Source organism: Spermophilus citellus, assembly GCF_964194105.1.
Source record: "Spermophilus citellus genome assembly, chromosome: 19".
NCBI lineage: Eukaryota > Metazoa > Chordata > Mammalia > Rodentia > Sciuridae > Spermophilus > Spermophilus citellus.
Window position 1 is genome coordinate 16,931,851 of NC_138201.1, and position 16,948 is coordinate 16,948,798.

Sequence of the window (16,948 nt, forward strand, 5' to 3'; positions counted from 1 at the left end):
GTAAATCTTCTAAAAGCAGATCAATAAAACTATGGGAATGTGTTTGGGGTCACAGACATAGTGAATGAGTGCACTTTTCTCCATCTCAATTAGGTCAAAGGATCAGAATCAGCTCTCCCTCACAGGACAGAAAACAGTACACTTTATGGTTTGCCTCACAGCTAGAAATCCCCCCGTTATACTTGAAGGAAGCCAGTTTATTTGGACATTTGGTATATCACCATGTTGATCTAGATCACTGACATAATGTGTCACCTGGTGAGCTATAAGGAACAGGTACACTGGAGGCCTTGGCAGATAGATTCATTCCAGAGGATCTGAGATACTGATGAAGATTCCCAGAGCCTACCACCTAGGTGAGATTTTTAGAGGTCAAATAATCTTTTTTTTTTCTTTTTGGTATTGGAAATTGAACCCAGGGGCACTTAACCCTGAGCCACATCTCCAGCCCTTTTTATATTTTATTTAGAGATAGGGCCTCACTAATTTCCTGAGGCTGGCTTTGAACTCACCATCCTCCTGCCTCAGCTTTGTAAACCACTGGGATTACAGGTATGTGTCACAGTGCCTGGCGGGTCAAGTAGTCTTGATCCCTAAATGCTGGGACATCTTCTCTAGAGAAGAGGTTAACTTATGGCATCTCATGTCTCTCACCATTAAGACAGAAGCACAGTGATGTGCTGGGCCACCTTAGGTTCTAGAGGCAGAACAGAGAACAATGTTCAGACCCAATACCAAGAGAGAGGACAGGATGACAGCGCTACCTTTCCTGTCCACAGAATCTAGCCAGGCCACTGCATGGGGCTCAGATTCATCAACATGGTGTACTATGTGACAGAACTCATGGGGCTCACTTTAGAGAAAAGGAGGAGTGGAGGGACAGCAGTGGGCACTGGATCACGGCTCCACTGTACTACCACCCAGTGGAACAATGGTTCTCAAAGGGGGACAATTTTTGCCCCACACAACAAATAATTTTCTGGCTTAAAATTTTAGCAGGTCACATTGAAAAGGTCTATGACAGATACCAAGGAACAGCTAAGGCACCAGCTTGGCAATGATACCCTGTGGGGATGGTGTAGTAGATGTCCTAAATTAATGACCACTGCATCATACCATTCCAATTGACAGAGACATAGGTCTGGGAACCGAGTGACCTGCTTAGCATCACCTCCAATGACCACCTGGGAATCAGTACGTCTCATCTTAAAACTCTAGATCTGTGGATTTAAAGGTCCCAGTTCTCGGAGGAGGATGGCTTCTCCCAAGACACAGCAAATATCTCACTAACTTAAAGTTAGGACTGCGATGGATCACTTTAGAATTTCATGCTGAAAGTCCAGGAAATGAGGTACTTACATATCAACAGGAGTAAATGTCCCTGATCAGTAGGAGGTAGGGTTGCAGATACAGATCCCTTAGCATCCCTTGCCCAGATTTTTTTTATATTTATTTTTTAGTTGTAGTTGAACACAATACCTTTTTATTTTATTTATTTATTTATATTTTTAAAAAATATTTCGTTTTTGGGATGGGGTTGTGGCTCAGTGGTAGGGTGCTCGTCTAGCACGTGCAGGGTGCTGGGTTCGATCCTCAGCACCACACAAAAATTATTAAAATAAAGATATAGTGTCCAACTGCAACTAAAACAAATTTTTATTTATTTTATAAATACCTTGGGCAAAAAACCAACTGAAAACTAGATCATACATCTGCTTCTGCAGATCACAGGGAGGAGTTTGAATAAGCTTAGCTTTGTACTAAAGGAAATTCCAATCCTTTTCTTTTGCTCAGTTTTTAGAAAAGTTGGCATGTAGAAATATAACCCTTCACTGTCCTCTAGATGTCTCTCTGAAGAAATTCTACAGATACTGACATTTGGGGTCCTCTAATAAAATAGCCAGGTATTTGGAACATGATTCTATATGAAGCCCATCAGCTGGTATACCCTATCTGTCACAAGGAACTCTCAGTCTGCATTTTAGTGCCTTACTTTTTAAAAAGAGGCCAGGAAAAGCATCCAGATATTTGAGGAAGACCTCTAATACAATAGATGAGCAAATGAAAGGAACTAAGAAAGACAAATAAAGGGAGCAAGAAAAAAACTTCAAAATTATAATAAAGATCATTAAAGAATTCAGGAAGAGATGATGCATTAATAAAGCAAGAATAGGGTGTCATAAAAAAGAATCTCCAACAGGACTTGGAAATTCAGTAGAAAAGTTAAACGATCAATCTTGAAAGATTCTTTCAGAAAGCTGAACAGAAAAACCTGAGGAAACAGGAAAGGGGAAAAAAAATCAAAGCAGGAGTTCCACAAATAACAGGAATTCCCAAAAGAATAAATTAAGAAAGTGGGTATGAGGACATTATTTCAGAAACAATAGATTTCCTAAAACTAAACTTCATCATTTTCCAGATACAAAAGGCCCACCAAGTGCTCAAGTAATAAATTTAAAACAGACGTGTACAAAAATAAAGGCAAGTCATCACAAAAGTTAAGAATAGTGGCTGGGTGTGGGGGCACATGCCTATAATCCCAGTGACTTGGGAGGCTGAGGCAGGGGGATCGCAAGCTCCAGGCCAGCCTTAGCAACTAAGTGAGGTCCTAAGCAACTTAGCAGGTCCCTGCCTCAAAATAAAAAATAGCTCAGTGGTTCAAAGCCTCTGGGTTAAATCCCCAATACCAAAACAAATAAACAAATAAACAACAACAAAAATCTGCAAGAAGGAAAATATCCTAAACACTGTCAGAGAGATTAAAAGGGGTCATATCCAAAGGATAGGGAACCTGAACGCCACCAAATATTTAATGCAATACTGAAAGAAGAAATGGAGCTATGACTTAACCTTCTGAGGGAAAATGATTTCTACCCTAGAATTTGATATCTAGTCTATTACTGATTGAATCAGTGAGATAGATTTATCAGAGGTATCTGATCTCAAACATTTGCCGCTCTCACAATCTATGTGAAGAAGGAATTAACAGACATACTTCACCAGAATTATGAAGGAGGAAGATACAAGATCCAGAAGACAGAATAGCAAAGGACAGACTAACAAGGGAAATTCTCAGGGTGATAACAAAAAGAAGTTAGGCCCCTAATCCTAGAAAACAAGTAGCCTAGGAAGGGACAGAACAGGGGCCTCATGGAAGAATGTCCTCAAGGGGCCGGGGGAGAAAACACTCAATGTATTTGATATAAGTAGATGAGTTTTATAGATCTCTGAGAGGTGGAGGATTTTTTTTTCTTTTTCCTGTGGTGGGATTGAACCCAGGGCTTTCCCCATGCTAGGCAAGCACAAGCACTCTACCAAATAAACCAAGCAAGCGGGAGCGGGGAGGCAATTAACTCCAGGAGAAACAAGTTGTACAAGAAAGGGAATTTCATAATACTGTATCTCAGCAATAAAAGAGAAGCTGTCAGAGCCCTGGGGGTGAAGCTCAGTGGTAGGGCACTTGCCTAGAATGTGCAACATTCTGGGTTCCATCCCCAGCATGGGGGGATTGTCATAATGAAGTAAATGCTGAATATTAACTTAATGAATAGTTATATAACTATAGTGGAACGTGAGGGGGTGAGGTAAGAGGGGAAAAGTGAGAGTGAAACAGGAGAAAAATACGTGTGTGTGTTGATGAGGTAGTGTAAGAGTGAAAAAAAATCCTCGTCTTCACAGTAGGATGGCAAAAATAAAGTATAAAGCTGAAAACAATCAAGAAAGAAGTCAAATCCTGTTATTTAGAAGGGGGTGGTAAATGTCACAGGAATCAGCTACAAAGCTGAAGAAGCTGCCTCTGGAGTAGATAGAGAAAACAGAGAAGGGCAGAGCAGGGAACTGTTATAAACAGTTATAAACCTCAAGGTACCACTTGGCTTTTAAACCATGGGCAGATATTTTGATAAAAGTAAAAATTTAAAAAGCAGAAAACAAAAATACTTTAATTTGAAGCATGCATGGCAAAATCCCTTAAAATGAGCAGTGATTGTTCTGGCATTTCACATTATCTGTTCTTTTCTTGTTTTAAAAAGAATTCTTGCCAGGCACAGTGGTGGATACCTATAATTCAGCAACTTGGGACTGAGGCAGGAGCATCACAAGGTCAATGGTAGCCTGGGGAACTCAGTGAGACGGTCTTAAAATAAAAAAGTTAAAAAAAGGACCAGCAGGTACAGCTCAGTGGTAGAGCACCCTGGCTTAAATGCCCAATACCAAAAATAATAATAATTCCTGTTTCTTAAAGTTGTCTTTTCAGTTCAATTCCCAGTACCTCATGTAGCTCTTGCCTTAGGAGCGATGGAAGTTATTTCCCACCTACGGTTTACCTCCAGTCTGCCTTGCTGGGTTTTATACACCACTTGGGGATTCTCCTGTAGAATGCTGCTGTACAGCTCGCGGAAATGGGCCATGTTGGGCAGTACAATGTTCAACACTTTTGTCTTATCCTCTCCAATCACCATCCGAAAGTCACCTAGTTAAAACAGACAGAAAAATAAACTCCCATTTAGAATCCCCATTTGCATGTAGGAACTGTAGCCCCCACACAGGTACTGCCCTGCTTCGGCCTGGCAGGATCTCTCACCCAGACACTTTGCTTCCTTAAAACTGTGAACAATTTACCCAAGGAGGACAGGTACTTATTTAGAGCTTCTCAAATCACAAAGCCCTATAGACTAGTGAAAACACAGTTACCTAAGTACACAAGGTAATCATCAGGGAGAAGCTAGTTTCTTTTTGTTTTTCTAATGCAGAAGATTCTGTACTTATAATCCTTTATCTTAAAAGCAACGCTCTGCCTGTGGCCATTCATGGAGACAGGAGCTGTGTATTAGCACTTGAGATTTGTCCTTGTCATTGCTCACTCATTGTGGATCTGTTTGCATGGGGGCTTCTGGGAAGCTTTATGAATGTAATTAACCTTATTGCATTTGATGAGGGCAAGAGCAGTGAGTCTTAAAAATCCCAATAAGAAGAGGTTTATATTTAAGATGAAATTAAAGGCAGATATAATCTGAAAAGTTGCAAGTGGTGAGAAATGAGGGTTATGTTTGCCTGTGACATGAAATGAGCTGAAACATCAATAACAAGCACAAAGAACAACTTTTGAAACAAAATGCAAAGTGCCTGCCTCTGCTACTGACAATCATCAGTGAGACTCTAAGGAAAAGAGAATGTTTGAGTGAATACCCAGTGGGCGAAGTGAATTCAAAAGAGGCTGGTAGGAGTTGGGGTGCAGCTCAGCGGTAGTGTGTGCTTAGCAATTGTGAGGCCCCCAGGTTCAATTCCCAGTACAAAAAAAAAAAAAAAGGAAAGAGAGAGAAGGAGAAAGAAAAAAGGAAGCTGGACCCTCCCAGGTTAAGCTCAATGAGAAAATATGGCTGAAACCTTTCTTGGACAGATAGCTAAGTGCCAGGGAGGTGGCAAGTATGGGCAGATGCCCCAGCTTCTGAGAAACCCCTGGGACTAGGAGGATGGTATAATTTGTTATCCAAACTAGGTCATTTTAGAGGATGAAGAGAGCACTACAGACAATTACACCAGAACAAGTATTAACTGTCAAACCAGGGCACACTGGTTATCCTTGCCAATTTACTGTCTCTAGATGGGAGAAGAATTCAGAGACCTCTGCCTGCCACATGGATTTTTCTAGAGCCAACTGGTGTCTTATTTAAGGAAAAATAAAAATATAAAGAGGTCTGCCAATGGTCTGAATAGGATTTGTCCCCTCTGAAACTCATGTTGGAGTTTAACGTCTTTGGGGAGGTATTAAAAGGGAAGAAACTTGACTCTGGGGCTTAGAGGTGGGGCCTTTTAGAGATTAATGAGGATTAGATAGGTTGGTCAGGGTGGAGGCCCCATGACTGAACACCGGCAGCCTCCCAGAAGACAGACATATGTAAGTTCCCTATCACTATGTGATGCCCTGCACCATGTGGGACTCTGCCAGCAGGGTCACCACCAGATGTGGTCTCTTGGCCTTGAACCAGAAGCATGACCTCAAATAAATCTCTCTTCTTTATAATTTATCCAGAGAGGCTGCATTTCAGTAAGAAATAAAATACGCTGGTTTTTTAAGTTTCAAAGGTCCAACTTACACAATAATTTGGTAGAATGCAGCTGGGGATAAAGGTTTCAGAAAACCAGAATTCTAAACACCCTGAGGAACTTGACCTTGGCCTAGGCATTGACTCTTCAGGTGAAGGTGCAGAAGAGATCCCACCGTAAGACACTGCCCAACTTTGGATGAATTTGTTATTTTGTTCTAATTTGACTGATTGATTGATTATAGTGAGAGGGATAAAAAGTAGGGCCTCACTTCTGTTAGGCAAGTGCTGTATACCTGCTGCTACCCTATTTTAAAGGGACAGAGAGTTACATAGTTAAAACCAAGGATCACAGCTAATGAGGGTGTTGAGAAACTGGTCCTTTTACATATTGCTGTTGATATCAGAAACTGCCAAAATCCTTGGAGGGAAGTGAATCAAGAAACCCATGGCTGGTGAGCAAGCCTAGAGAAATAAGAGGTGCTCCCCAGGTTGTTGTGCTGCCCCATTTCACCCATGTAGCTCTCCTCTCCGACAGACCATTCCTTCTCCAGTTAGTAGACAAGGCAACTGCCACAGAGATTAAGTACTTGCTTAAGACTTCCAGGAAGTACGAACATATCAACAATTGGCTGAGGCTGGGCACAGGGGCACACACCTGTAGTCCCAGTGGCTTGGGAGGCTGAGGCAGGTGTTCAAAGCCAGCCTCAGCAACCATGAGGTGCTAAGCAACTCAGTGAGACCCTGTCTCTAAATAAAATTCAAAATAGGGCTGGGGATGTGGCTCAGTGGCCGAGTGACCCTGAGTTAAATCCCTGGTAGCCCCTCCCTGTGAAAAAAATGGGCTGAGGACATAGCTCAGTGGTAAAGTGCTTGTCTGACATGGGTAAGACCCTGGGTTTGCTCTCCAGCACTGCAAGAATAACAGAAACCCTGTTCGTTGAAGTGTTATTTGCACTGGAAGCAAGCCAAATGCACAATCGGGTAAATGGATAAGCTATAATGGTAAATCCATATCGTATCACGGAGCAACAGTGTACCACCATTAAAAATTACAGCCATCATATATAGCAACTTGGAAAATGGTCGTATAATAATGTGTAATGAGAAATGAGGGTTCAGAAGTACAACAAAAAAAAAACTGCAAAAAATAAAAACCATGAAAAACTAGACAAAGGGATCTTATAAAGATGGGGGGTTACAGGGAAGCTCAGTGGCAGAGGACCTGCCTCGCACGCACAGACGTGGGTCCATCCTCAGCACCATGCATACGAAAGAAGTTATTTTTGCTCTAATAAAATATACACTTATTCTGGGTTCTGGGTGTATGTTCTGTGCTATCTCTTAGCCTTAGCAAAGCTTCATAAAGTTGAAATGACTCCAGTTTTACAGATGAGGAGATTAAGGTTCAGAGATAAGTTGCTCAAGGTCCAAGTGCCTCTCAGTTTCAGGGTAGTGACATTTTAGGCAACTATTTTCCTCTGTGATTTGCCTCACTTCTATAATGCTGGCGTATTACTTCTAGCGTTTAAAAATAAACTCACAAGACACATAGGTGTGATGACGAATGTGAATGGAGATGTGGCTGGGTTAACTTCCAAATGTGCAAACCCTGATGCTTTTATTGAAAACTCCTATTAATCTTTGAAGGGATGAAATGTCATCAAACTCTAATTTTCACAGGGCTGCCCCTGAAATGAAAGATTACTTTGCACCACCGCTGAGTCCTAAATATCCATGTTAATCCTTCTCTTTCTATACTTTCCACACACACAAAATTCTTTGAGTTTAGACAGTAGATGGATAAGCTATGATGGTAAATCCATATCCTATCATGGAGGAACAGTGTAACACCATTAAAAATTACAGCCATCATATATAGCAACATGTATTCCATTGATTAAAATGTAAAAGCAAACAAATTCAAATCCTCTCCCTAAAGAACAACTGCATGCCATGACTAAAGGACCTAGATAATACCCTGGACTCTGAGAACAAGGACTGGGCTCGTTCAGCTCTGCACCCCTGATCCCTCCTACACTGCCTGGCACAGAGAAGGCACGTGGATAAACATCTGCTGAATTCAATTTCTCCAACTGCCGTGCAGCAGAACCCTGAGCCCAGCCACAGGGGATGGTAGGTAAACGGACTGATTACTTGTTTCTTCAGAACAAAGTGAATAAAATCGTGGGCACAGTGTGAACCAGCATCTGATCATAAGAATCAATTTTCTTATCTTTGGAGATCTGTTTGCAACAGATTGAGAAAAACTGACTCTTAGCTTTTATTTTCTTTATTGCTGTTTTTAACTCTTGGATGTTCTACCCAGAGAATTGCCAGAATAATGCAATAGGGCAAACAAAAGAATAATTTCTCTTTGGATTTGATGTGAGACAAGCTCAGAGACTTGTAAACCATCCATAGCTCTGTGATTTAGGCATGCAACCAGCAGCCAGGGGCCTAATTATGAACTTGAGGGTGGGAGAGGGGTGCACAGCACCATGGAAAGACTCTTCCAAGGTTGGCAATGTCCCAGGGTGATTTGAGTCAGGTTATTTAGCTTTTCTGAGTCAGTTTCCTTCTCTGTAAGATGGCTTTACAATCCTACTAATTCTACCACCTCACAGTTCCTTTCAGATTTACAGAGCTAATGTATTAGATAATGTTTTGTTAAGTAGTAAAGCAGATACTGCTGATAGTAAGATTTGTACATAGGATGGGCAAACTGGCACCACGATGCACACCTGTAATCCCAGCAACTTAGGAGGCTGAGATAGGAGGACTCCAAGTTTGAGGCCAACTTGGATAACTATGTGAGACACCATCCCAAAATAAAAAACAAAAAAAAAAAGGGCTGGAGATATAGCTCAGTGGTAAAGAGCCTCTGGGTCTGGGGTTCAATCCCTAGTACCAAAATACCAAAAAAGACACAAACAGGATAGGCAAAGGATAGAGGAGAGAGGAAGCCCTGCATCTAAGATAACAATTATTGGTTAACTTTTCCTTTTTTAAAATTAGTCACAATATTGCTGCTATTTCAGTTCTTTGAACATCTGGGTGGCTACTAAGCCCCAAGAGCTGTGTTAGACACTGGAGATAACAATGATCTTGGCCCTACCTCAGGCAGGAAATGACACAATTTGTTCAGTGCAGGATTTTATGTGGTAGTTCAAGGACTGTAGCCCAAACTAGATGGTTTCTTTTTGCAGTTCTAAGGACTGAACCCACGGTCTTAAACATGATAGACAAGCATTCTACCATGGAACTAAATCCTCAGCTCTTTTAATTTTTTATTTTGAGACAGGGTATCACAAAGTTACTGAGAATTTGCGATCCTCCTGCCTCAGCCTGCCTGGTCTATGAGATTACAGGAGTGCACCACTGCGTGCGCCTGGTGTGTCTGTCCTGATACCACAGTTATCTTGTTCTGAAATGGTGTCTATGTGGCTTTGACAGGCACTTCCCTAATACAAATAACGTTGAGCATCTTTTCATGTGCTTATTGTCTATTTATATATTCTGTTTGACAAAAATGCCTATTCAAATCCTCATCTGTTTTTAACTTGGGTTATTTTTATTGTAATTGTTAGAATTCTTTATATAGGGGCTGGGGATGTGGCTCAAGTGGTAGCGCGCTCGCCTGGCATGTGCAGGGCACTGGGTTCGATCCTCAGCACTACATAAAAATAAAGATGTTGTGTCCACCGAAAACTAAAAAAGTAAATATTAAAAAAAAAATCTCTCTCTTTAAAAAAAAAAGAATTCTTTATATATTTTGATAATAGTTCCTTGTCAGATATATGTTTATAAACATTTTTTCCTACTTTGTTAATTGCTTTTTACTTTCCTGATGATATTACTTGCAGTACAAAAGTTTTTAATTTTTATGTGGTCTTATTTTTTTTCTTTTATTGTTTCTGCTTTTGGTATACATTTTGGTATATATCTGAGAAATCACCTTTCTAATCTAAAGTCACTCTTTTAAGAGTTTTATCTCTTCCATTTAACTCTTCTATCTATGATTCATTTTGAGTAATTTTGTGTATGGTATGAGTTAGGGATCTAACTTCATTCTTTTGAAATAGGACAAAATAAGTACTTTGTATTTTAAAAAATGAGTAAAGCAAGCCACATGCAATGACACATTCCTTTAAACCCAGGTACTTGGGAGCCTGAGGCAGGAGGATGCCAAGTTTGAGTCCAGCCTGGGCAACTTAGTGAGACCCTGTCTCAAAATAAAAAAGAAAGCAAGGGCTGAGAATATAAACTCAGTGGTAGAACACCTGGTAATTTAATCCCCAGTACTGCTAATAAACCAAAAAATAAAAGAAACCTAAGGAAGTTTTTCTACGAGCCAGCCTAATGCATTACTCAAAAGGCATTCTCAAAAATATCTCCATAGCTGCAGGAAAGACACTGTACTGCACCAACTCACACACAGAAGAGGATGAGGTAAGAATAAACTGCTGAAGTACTCAGTTATATAAATCTGAATCATTTTTCTTTTTTCTACTTTAGAGAGGTATAAAGTGGGGGCCCTGGGTTCAATCCCCAGCACCAACCTCCCCAAATCCTGGAAACAACAAACAAAGACCAAAATTCCTTTCCTCCCAAAGATAAATTAAACCAACCAATAAATAAAGTGTATAGTGTGTCAGACTGTGGAAAATGCTATGGAATAAAGCGGGGGGGGGGGGCAGGGAAAAACAACGGGCAATATTGGGCTGGCAGGGAAGACCTCAGATAAGCCAGGATGGAGGCCTGTGGGAACCCTGGGGGGAGGCGAGCCAGCAGGACCATGAGGAGAACTGTCCCAGCAGTGACCGAGCACGGACCCTTCACAGAACAGTGGAGGGTTGAGAGCAAGGGTTCTGGGATCAGACCCTCTGAATTCAAATCACAGCTTGGCACTTACAGGAGCTACAGAACCCTCAAATGTAAAATGGGGGCCATATAGGAATGAGCTTCCCCGTTGGAGGGAATGAATGAGTTGACACGTGTAAAGCACTAAGAGAATCCCTGACACAATAAGTCACCAGGAGTCAGACGTACTCATGATCCGTGTCCTTTGGAAATGCTACCTTTTCAGAAATAATCAAGTGTCCACTGGGTCGCAGAGGTTCCAGCTGTGGCCTCAACCAAAGGTCAAGTCGGCCAAGGAGACAGCAGGCCTCCCAATCCTGATAGTGGCCTCCTGAATCCTCCAAGTCCCCCTGCCCCATGACCAGAGCACCCAGTAGCACTGCTGGCAAAGTTCTGGAAGGTATTACAACACAGAATAAATCTGTTTACTCCAGAGAAAAAAATGTCTCCCTACTGGCTTTCACCAGAATCCAGGCATGAGGAAGTTTACTCCTGCTTTAGAGCGCAGGCGCACACACTGATTTTCCTCCCCCAAGAATCGACTGGCAACTCCCTCGCTGCTTTGCTTGTTCCTAGAAGTCAGCTTGCCTGTGTTCAGGCAATGTGGCATGCACAGCAGTCCATTCATTCTCTCCCTGGACAGTGCTAGGAGGTGTTTTTTTCACTCCTTAAGGACCTTAAATGGACAGATGAACTAGGGCTGTCAAGTTCCCATCCACCTAAATTTTCCAATTTGAACATTTCTTGTCAACATGTAACAAGTTTTCTAATTCTGGCTGGGCTGGTGATATAGCACAGTGGTCAAGTACTTGCCTAGCAAGTATGAGGCCAGGGTTTAATCTCCAGCACCATTCAATCTATCAATCAGTGGGTATGGTACACATACCTGAAATTCTAGCTACTAAGGGAGGCTGAGGCAGGAGGATCACAAGTTCAAGGCCAGCCTCAGCAGCTTAGTGAGACCCTGGTCTCAAAATAAAAAAATAAAAAGAACTGGGGATATAGCTCAGTGGTTAAGTGCCTCTGGATTCAAACCCAAGTACCACAGTAAATAAACAAAACAGTAACAACCATTTTCTGAGCACTATCAATGAAATAAGATGCTGGGGCTTTTATATATATTATCTCACTAAAAACTTCTTTATGAGATACTTATTTCTACCTTATAAATAAGAAAATGGGGGGCTTGGAAAGAGTCAAGCAACTTCAGAAAGCTGGTGGTAGGTCCACCATGTACTAGATGAGGGAGCTCGGTCAGGTAACCTCTCTGGGCATCAGTTTTCTCATCTGTAAAATGGGACAATAACACACCAACCAAATCAAAAGGCTCTCATGAGGATTATTAAATCAGTTATCACATCCCAAATATCGAGGGTAGCTCCTGGCATATAATAGTGAGTGCGGCTTTCTCCAGCCATAGACTTCAGGTCATGGACCCTTCCCCTAGATGTCCCCTTGACTTCTTCACATATGCTGTTTTTTCAGTTCACCACTGACTCACTGTGCCTGCACGTGTTTACCAGTGTGAAGTTCCTTAGAGCAGAAGTTCTATCTTCAGCTCTTTGGGTATGAGTCGCTGACTCATTTGATAAATGTTAAGCCAGGATCGTTACCTAAAATTAGTCATTTTTATAGTTTGCACTTACTTAAGAAAGCTCCAGGTGACTATTTCAAAGTCATTTGGTATTCTTTTCCTGTTTACTGAAGTGCTGACTTCTAAGAATAAGTGAAGGACTAGAAAGCTTTCTCGTCCCTAATTTTGCAGGCCTTCTTCCTCCACCTACTCCTTTCTCACCCATCATTTACCATAATGCTGCCATAAATAGGGGCCCCAGAGCAGTCAAAGTGACCTTTAAGTACTATATAAAATGTATGGGTTATTATTATTCATAGTAATACCGACAGATCTTGACTCTGCCAGTAACTACTAGCAGGAACTTGTCCAATTATTGCAGAGAGGCACTATTTTCTCTATCCCTTCCTCTTCTCTTCTCCTGGAAGGAGAAATGTTGAACTTCACAGGCAAGGGACCCCATATAATCTCTCAAATGGGAAAAGATAGAAAATATCAAAGTTGTAAATCAAAGAGAGGCTGGGTGGGTACTTTCAATACTGGAATATTCTGAGGTCCTGGGAGATTTGGATTTAACAAACGGTCAGAATTCTTTCAATTCAAGGATACTGGGTTCTCGGAAGCCTAGGAAAGATAGGAGAAAATTGGCCTTTTGACACAATGCCTGAAGCAAGTCTCAAAGCTGTGAAAATGACCTACTCACGGGACCTACATCCTTTTCTACCCTTACCAGTCTAGTTCTAGCAAAACTCAGCTACAGATTTACAGCAACTTGAATGACACTTAAGAAAATCAAAGACTGGGGACATTGCTCAGTGGCTGAGCATGTGTTCAGCAAGCATGAGGTTTGGATTCAATTCCCAGGACTAAAAGAGTCAACAGACAGGTAAAAGTAGTTCCATTACTCTCTAGTCAATGTTCAGAATTTATTAAAGAGAGCTTCCAGCCAGAATCCACCCTGCACTATGCAGATGTTATTACATGGGAGAAAAAAATAAGACTGGTAACACTGTGGGCCCCAGAGAGCAGTCTCATCTTCTCTCAAAGTCTACCCATCACAAGAGGTTTCTTCTCTTTTTGAGGTGCTGGGGATTGAGCCAGGGCCTTGTGCATGCAAGACAAGCACTCTACCCACTGAGCTCTATCCCCAGCACCACAAAAGGCTTCTGTGATGCTTTTTTCCACGTGGGAGTTTAGGGAGGGAACAACTCCAAAAATGGACTCTCTTTTCCCACTCACTGCATGCACGTGGACCCATTTATTCTGGTAAGTAGTCATGCTATTCTTTGCCTCTTTTTTTTTTTTTTTTTTTTTTGTCTTTTCGTTTTTTTGTAGATGAACAGCACACCTTTATTTTGTTTGTTTATATGTGGTGCTAAGGAGTGAACCCAGTGCCGCACATGCTAGGCAAGCGCTCTACCACTGACCCCGGCTTCAGGCCTACTCTTTGCCTCTTGATGAAGGGCATGGATGCTGCCAGGTGAAGCTGGAAGCAAAAAAAGGTCAAGGTTACTTCACTTCTGTTCTTTCCAGTGTTGCAAATACAGCTGTGCTGTGCTAGATGCATTTCAAGAAGAAGACAGAAGAATAAGACCTCTGAAGGCTCTTACAGCATTAAATTTCCATGAAATATTATCTGTGTTGAGATTTGGAGAATAAATAAGCTGTTTTGAGGACCGAGTTCTCTGACTTACACTTAAGAAACTGGGAAAGACATTATTGATTTAAGACAGTGGTTTTTAAACTTTTTAAGTAGCAGATAATTTTTCTTGTCAATGAAAGAAAAAAAAAATCTTTTTTGTTTAATGGTACTGGGGATGGAACCCAGGGCCTTGTGTATGCTGGGCAAGCCCTCTGCCACTGAGCTACATCCTCAGTTTGTAACTAAGATCTTACACGGGACCTCACTGTATGAAACAGGCAAATGTGATGCTCCTCTGGCTGCAGCTTGGGTGAGGAACCAGGGGCCCCAACCTCTCAGCTCTCCCCTCACCCTTTATAGGATCTGCTGCCATCTCTGAAGAACACAACTGGCGGAAAGGGAAAGAAGTCAACATTTAGACAAATTAACAAACAAATACATTAAATGAATGGGGAAGAAGGGAAAGCTTTTCCTTCCTGTGGAGGAAAAGGATTTGGAAAATCACTACTTTGGACCAATGCAGTAAAGACTGGTTTGAGCAAAACTCTTCCATGGGCGCTTAATTCAGGAGGGAAAGTTTGGTAAGAAGCAGGAAATTTCTGTGACCTTCATACAAACAGACTGCATATAAGGGAGGAAACACTGGTTATAGAGAGGCAAATGTTGCTGGTCTGTAGACTTCAGAAATGTGAATGTCATGTAAGAAAAGGAAAAGTGAGGTTAGCATGCATGAGGCCTGAGGCTCAATCCCCACCACCAGACGATACAATAAAAACTAAGAGAGGTACAACTAAATTCAGTATATGATTTTTGACTAGGTCATGTACTTGAGAAAAAACATGTTATAATGGACATTACTGGAATGCCTGATATTTGGAATATGGATTATCAGTTTGATCAAAATTATCATCATCATCATCATCATCATCATGGGGACTAAACTCAAGGGTGCTTTACCACTAAGCTACATTCCCAGCCCTTTTTATTTTATTTTGAGATAGGGTGCCACTAAATTGCTGAGACTTGCCTAGAACTTGAGATTCTCCTGCCTCAGCCTCTGAAATCACTGGGATTATAGATGTGGGCCACCTTGACCTACTGCATCAGTATTAAATTTCCTGAATTTGGTAACTGTACTATGGTTATGGTCTAAAGAGGACATGATATGTATGACCTCAAACACTTCAGGGAAAAACAACATCAACAACAACAACACAGTACATTTATATACAGAAAGAGCAGTAGAAAGCAGGGTCCCGAGAGGAGCATCAGCATCACCCCAGAACTTTGTTAGAAATATAAGGTCTTAGGCCATTTCCCAAACCTACTAAATCAGCTGTCTGGGGTAAGGTCAATAATCTGTTTTTTAATTAATTTTTTATTTTGGCAGTACTAGGAATTGAATCTAGGGGTGTTTTACCACTGAGCTACACTCCCAACCCTTTTTATTTTTATTTTAAAATAGGGTCTAACTAAGTTGCTGAGGCTAGCCTCAAACTTGGAATCCTCCTGCCCCAGTCTCCCAAATCACTGGAATTAAGGTATGCCCCACCACATTCTTTTTTTTCCCAATAATCTTTTTAGTTGTAGATGGACACAATACCTTTATTTTATTTATTCATTTTTACGTGGTGCTGAGGATCAAAAGCAGTGCCTCACACATGTTAGGCAAATGCACTACCACTGAGCCACAACTCCAGCCCTCTAGTTGTTTCAAGAAGCCCTCAGAGGCATACTGAGTTTGAAAACCACTGGTACAGAGAGAATGAGAAAACATATAGTAAAATGTTAAAATTGGTGGATCAGGAAAATGGGTTTATGGGAATTGTCTGTTATTATTCTCAAAACCTTTCTGTAGATTTGCAATCATTTCAAAATAAAAATAAGCAATAGCAACAACCAAAAATCACCCTTGGATAATATCTGGAGGGGGGCTGGGATTGTGGCTCAGTGGTAGAGCACTCGTCTAGCACATGCGAGGCCCTGGGTTCGATCCTCAGCACCACATAAAAATAAATAAATAAAGGTATTGTGTCCAACTACTTCTAAAAAATAAATATTAAAATAAAATCTGGAGGGTTGTGGAGAGGAGACGGGAGACACTGGATGTAGGGAGGCAAATCAGAAAGCTACTGCAGTAAGTGACACAGGAAGTGATAGAATTTAGAACTAAGACCACTGCAGTCCCAGGGCAGGGTGAGGAGCAAGCTATTTGCATAGCGTTCAAATGACAAATCTCCTTCTTGGAAAAGGTTTGGGCACACAGGACACTAACCAGAGTAGGAGAGTCCAGCGATCTCTATGAAGAGGTCTTCCTCAGAAAAGCTTTCGGGGAGCATGAGGAAAGCGGCAGTCACAGCGCTCTTCAGATTTTTATCAAGCGCTGACCTAAGGATGATGTTTTCATTCATTGCGATAATTTTCACCTGGAAAAGGTAAACATTCAGAAGAAAAATTTTAGAAGAGGAGTATTGCTCAAGCCACAGGTTGACACATATACTGGAACCATCCCAGATGCCGACCATTGAGGATCTTGGAATATTAGTCTGGTTGACATGAAATGATTACTATTCTAATAAGTAATCCCAGAATCTCCTCTTTTGCCAAAATCAGAGAAATCATCACATAGGAAGGGATCATAATGCCAAAGAAAACAAAATTAATATTCTTTTTAAATGAGGAAACTCACCACAGGCTTTGAAAAAGAATAAACATCCTTTGGGAATACCAATATTTTCATTTTTTCATCTCAGTTTTTAAATTTTCTAGTGAGAGAAGACTTTTTCTTTACTCAGAACTCGCCTCTCTTCTTGCCCACAAATAACC

At 41.2% G+C, this 16,948-nt stretch overlaps 1 protein-coding gene across 5 annotated transcripts in view; it reads right to left on the minus strand.

The window, feature by feature from the left end:
• TAMM41 (TAM41 mitochondrial translocator assembly and maintenance homolog) overlaps positions 1–16,948 on the minus strand; it is a 48,009-nt gene that overhangs the window by 17,125 nt on the left and 13,936 nt on the right. For all 5 annotated transcript variants that reach the window (XM_081276027.1, XM_081276028.1, XM_081276031.1 and 2 more), the window contains 2 exons: positions 16,398–16,548; positions 4,326–4,471 (listed from right to left, as the gene is read on the minus strand). In XM_081276027.1, the coding sequence (XP_081132153.1) occupies positions 4,326–4,471; positions 16,398–16,548 (297 nt within the window). The remainder of the gene's footprint in view (positions 1–4,325; positions 4,472–16,397; positions 16,549–16,948) is intronic.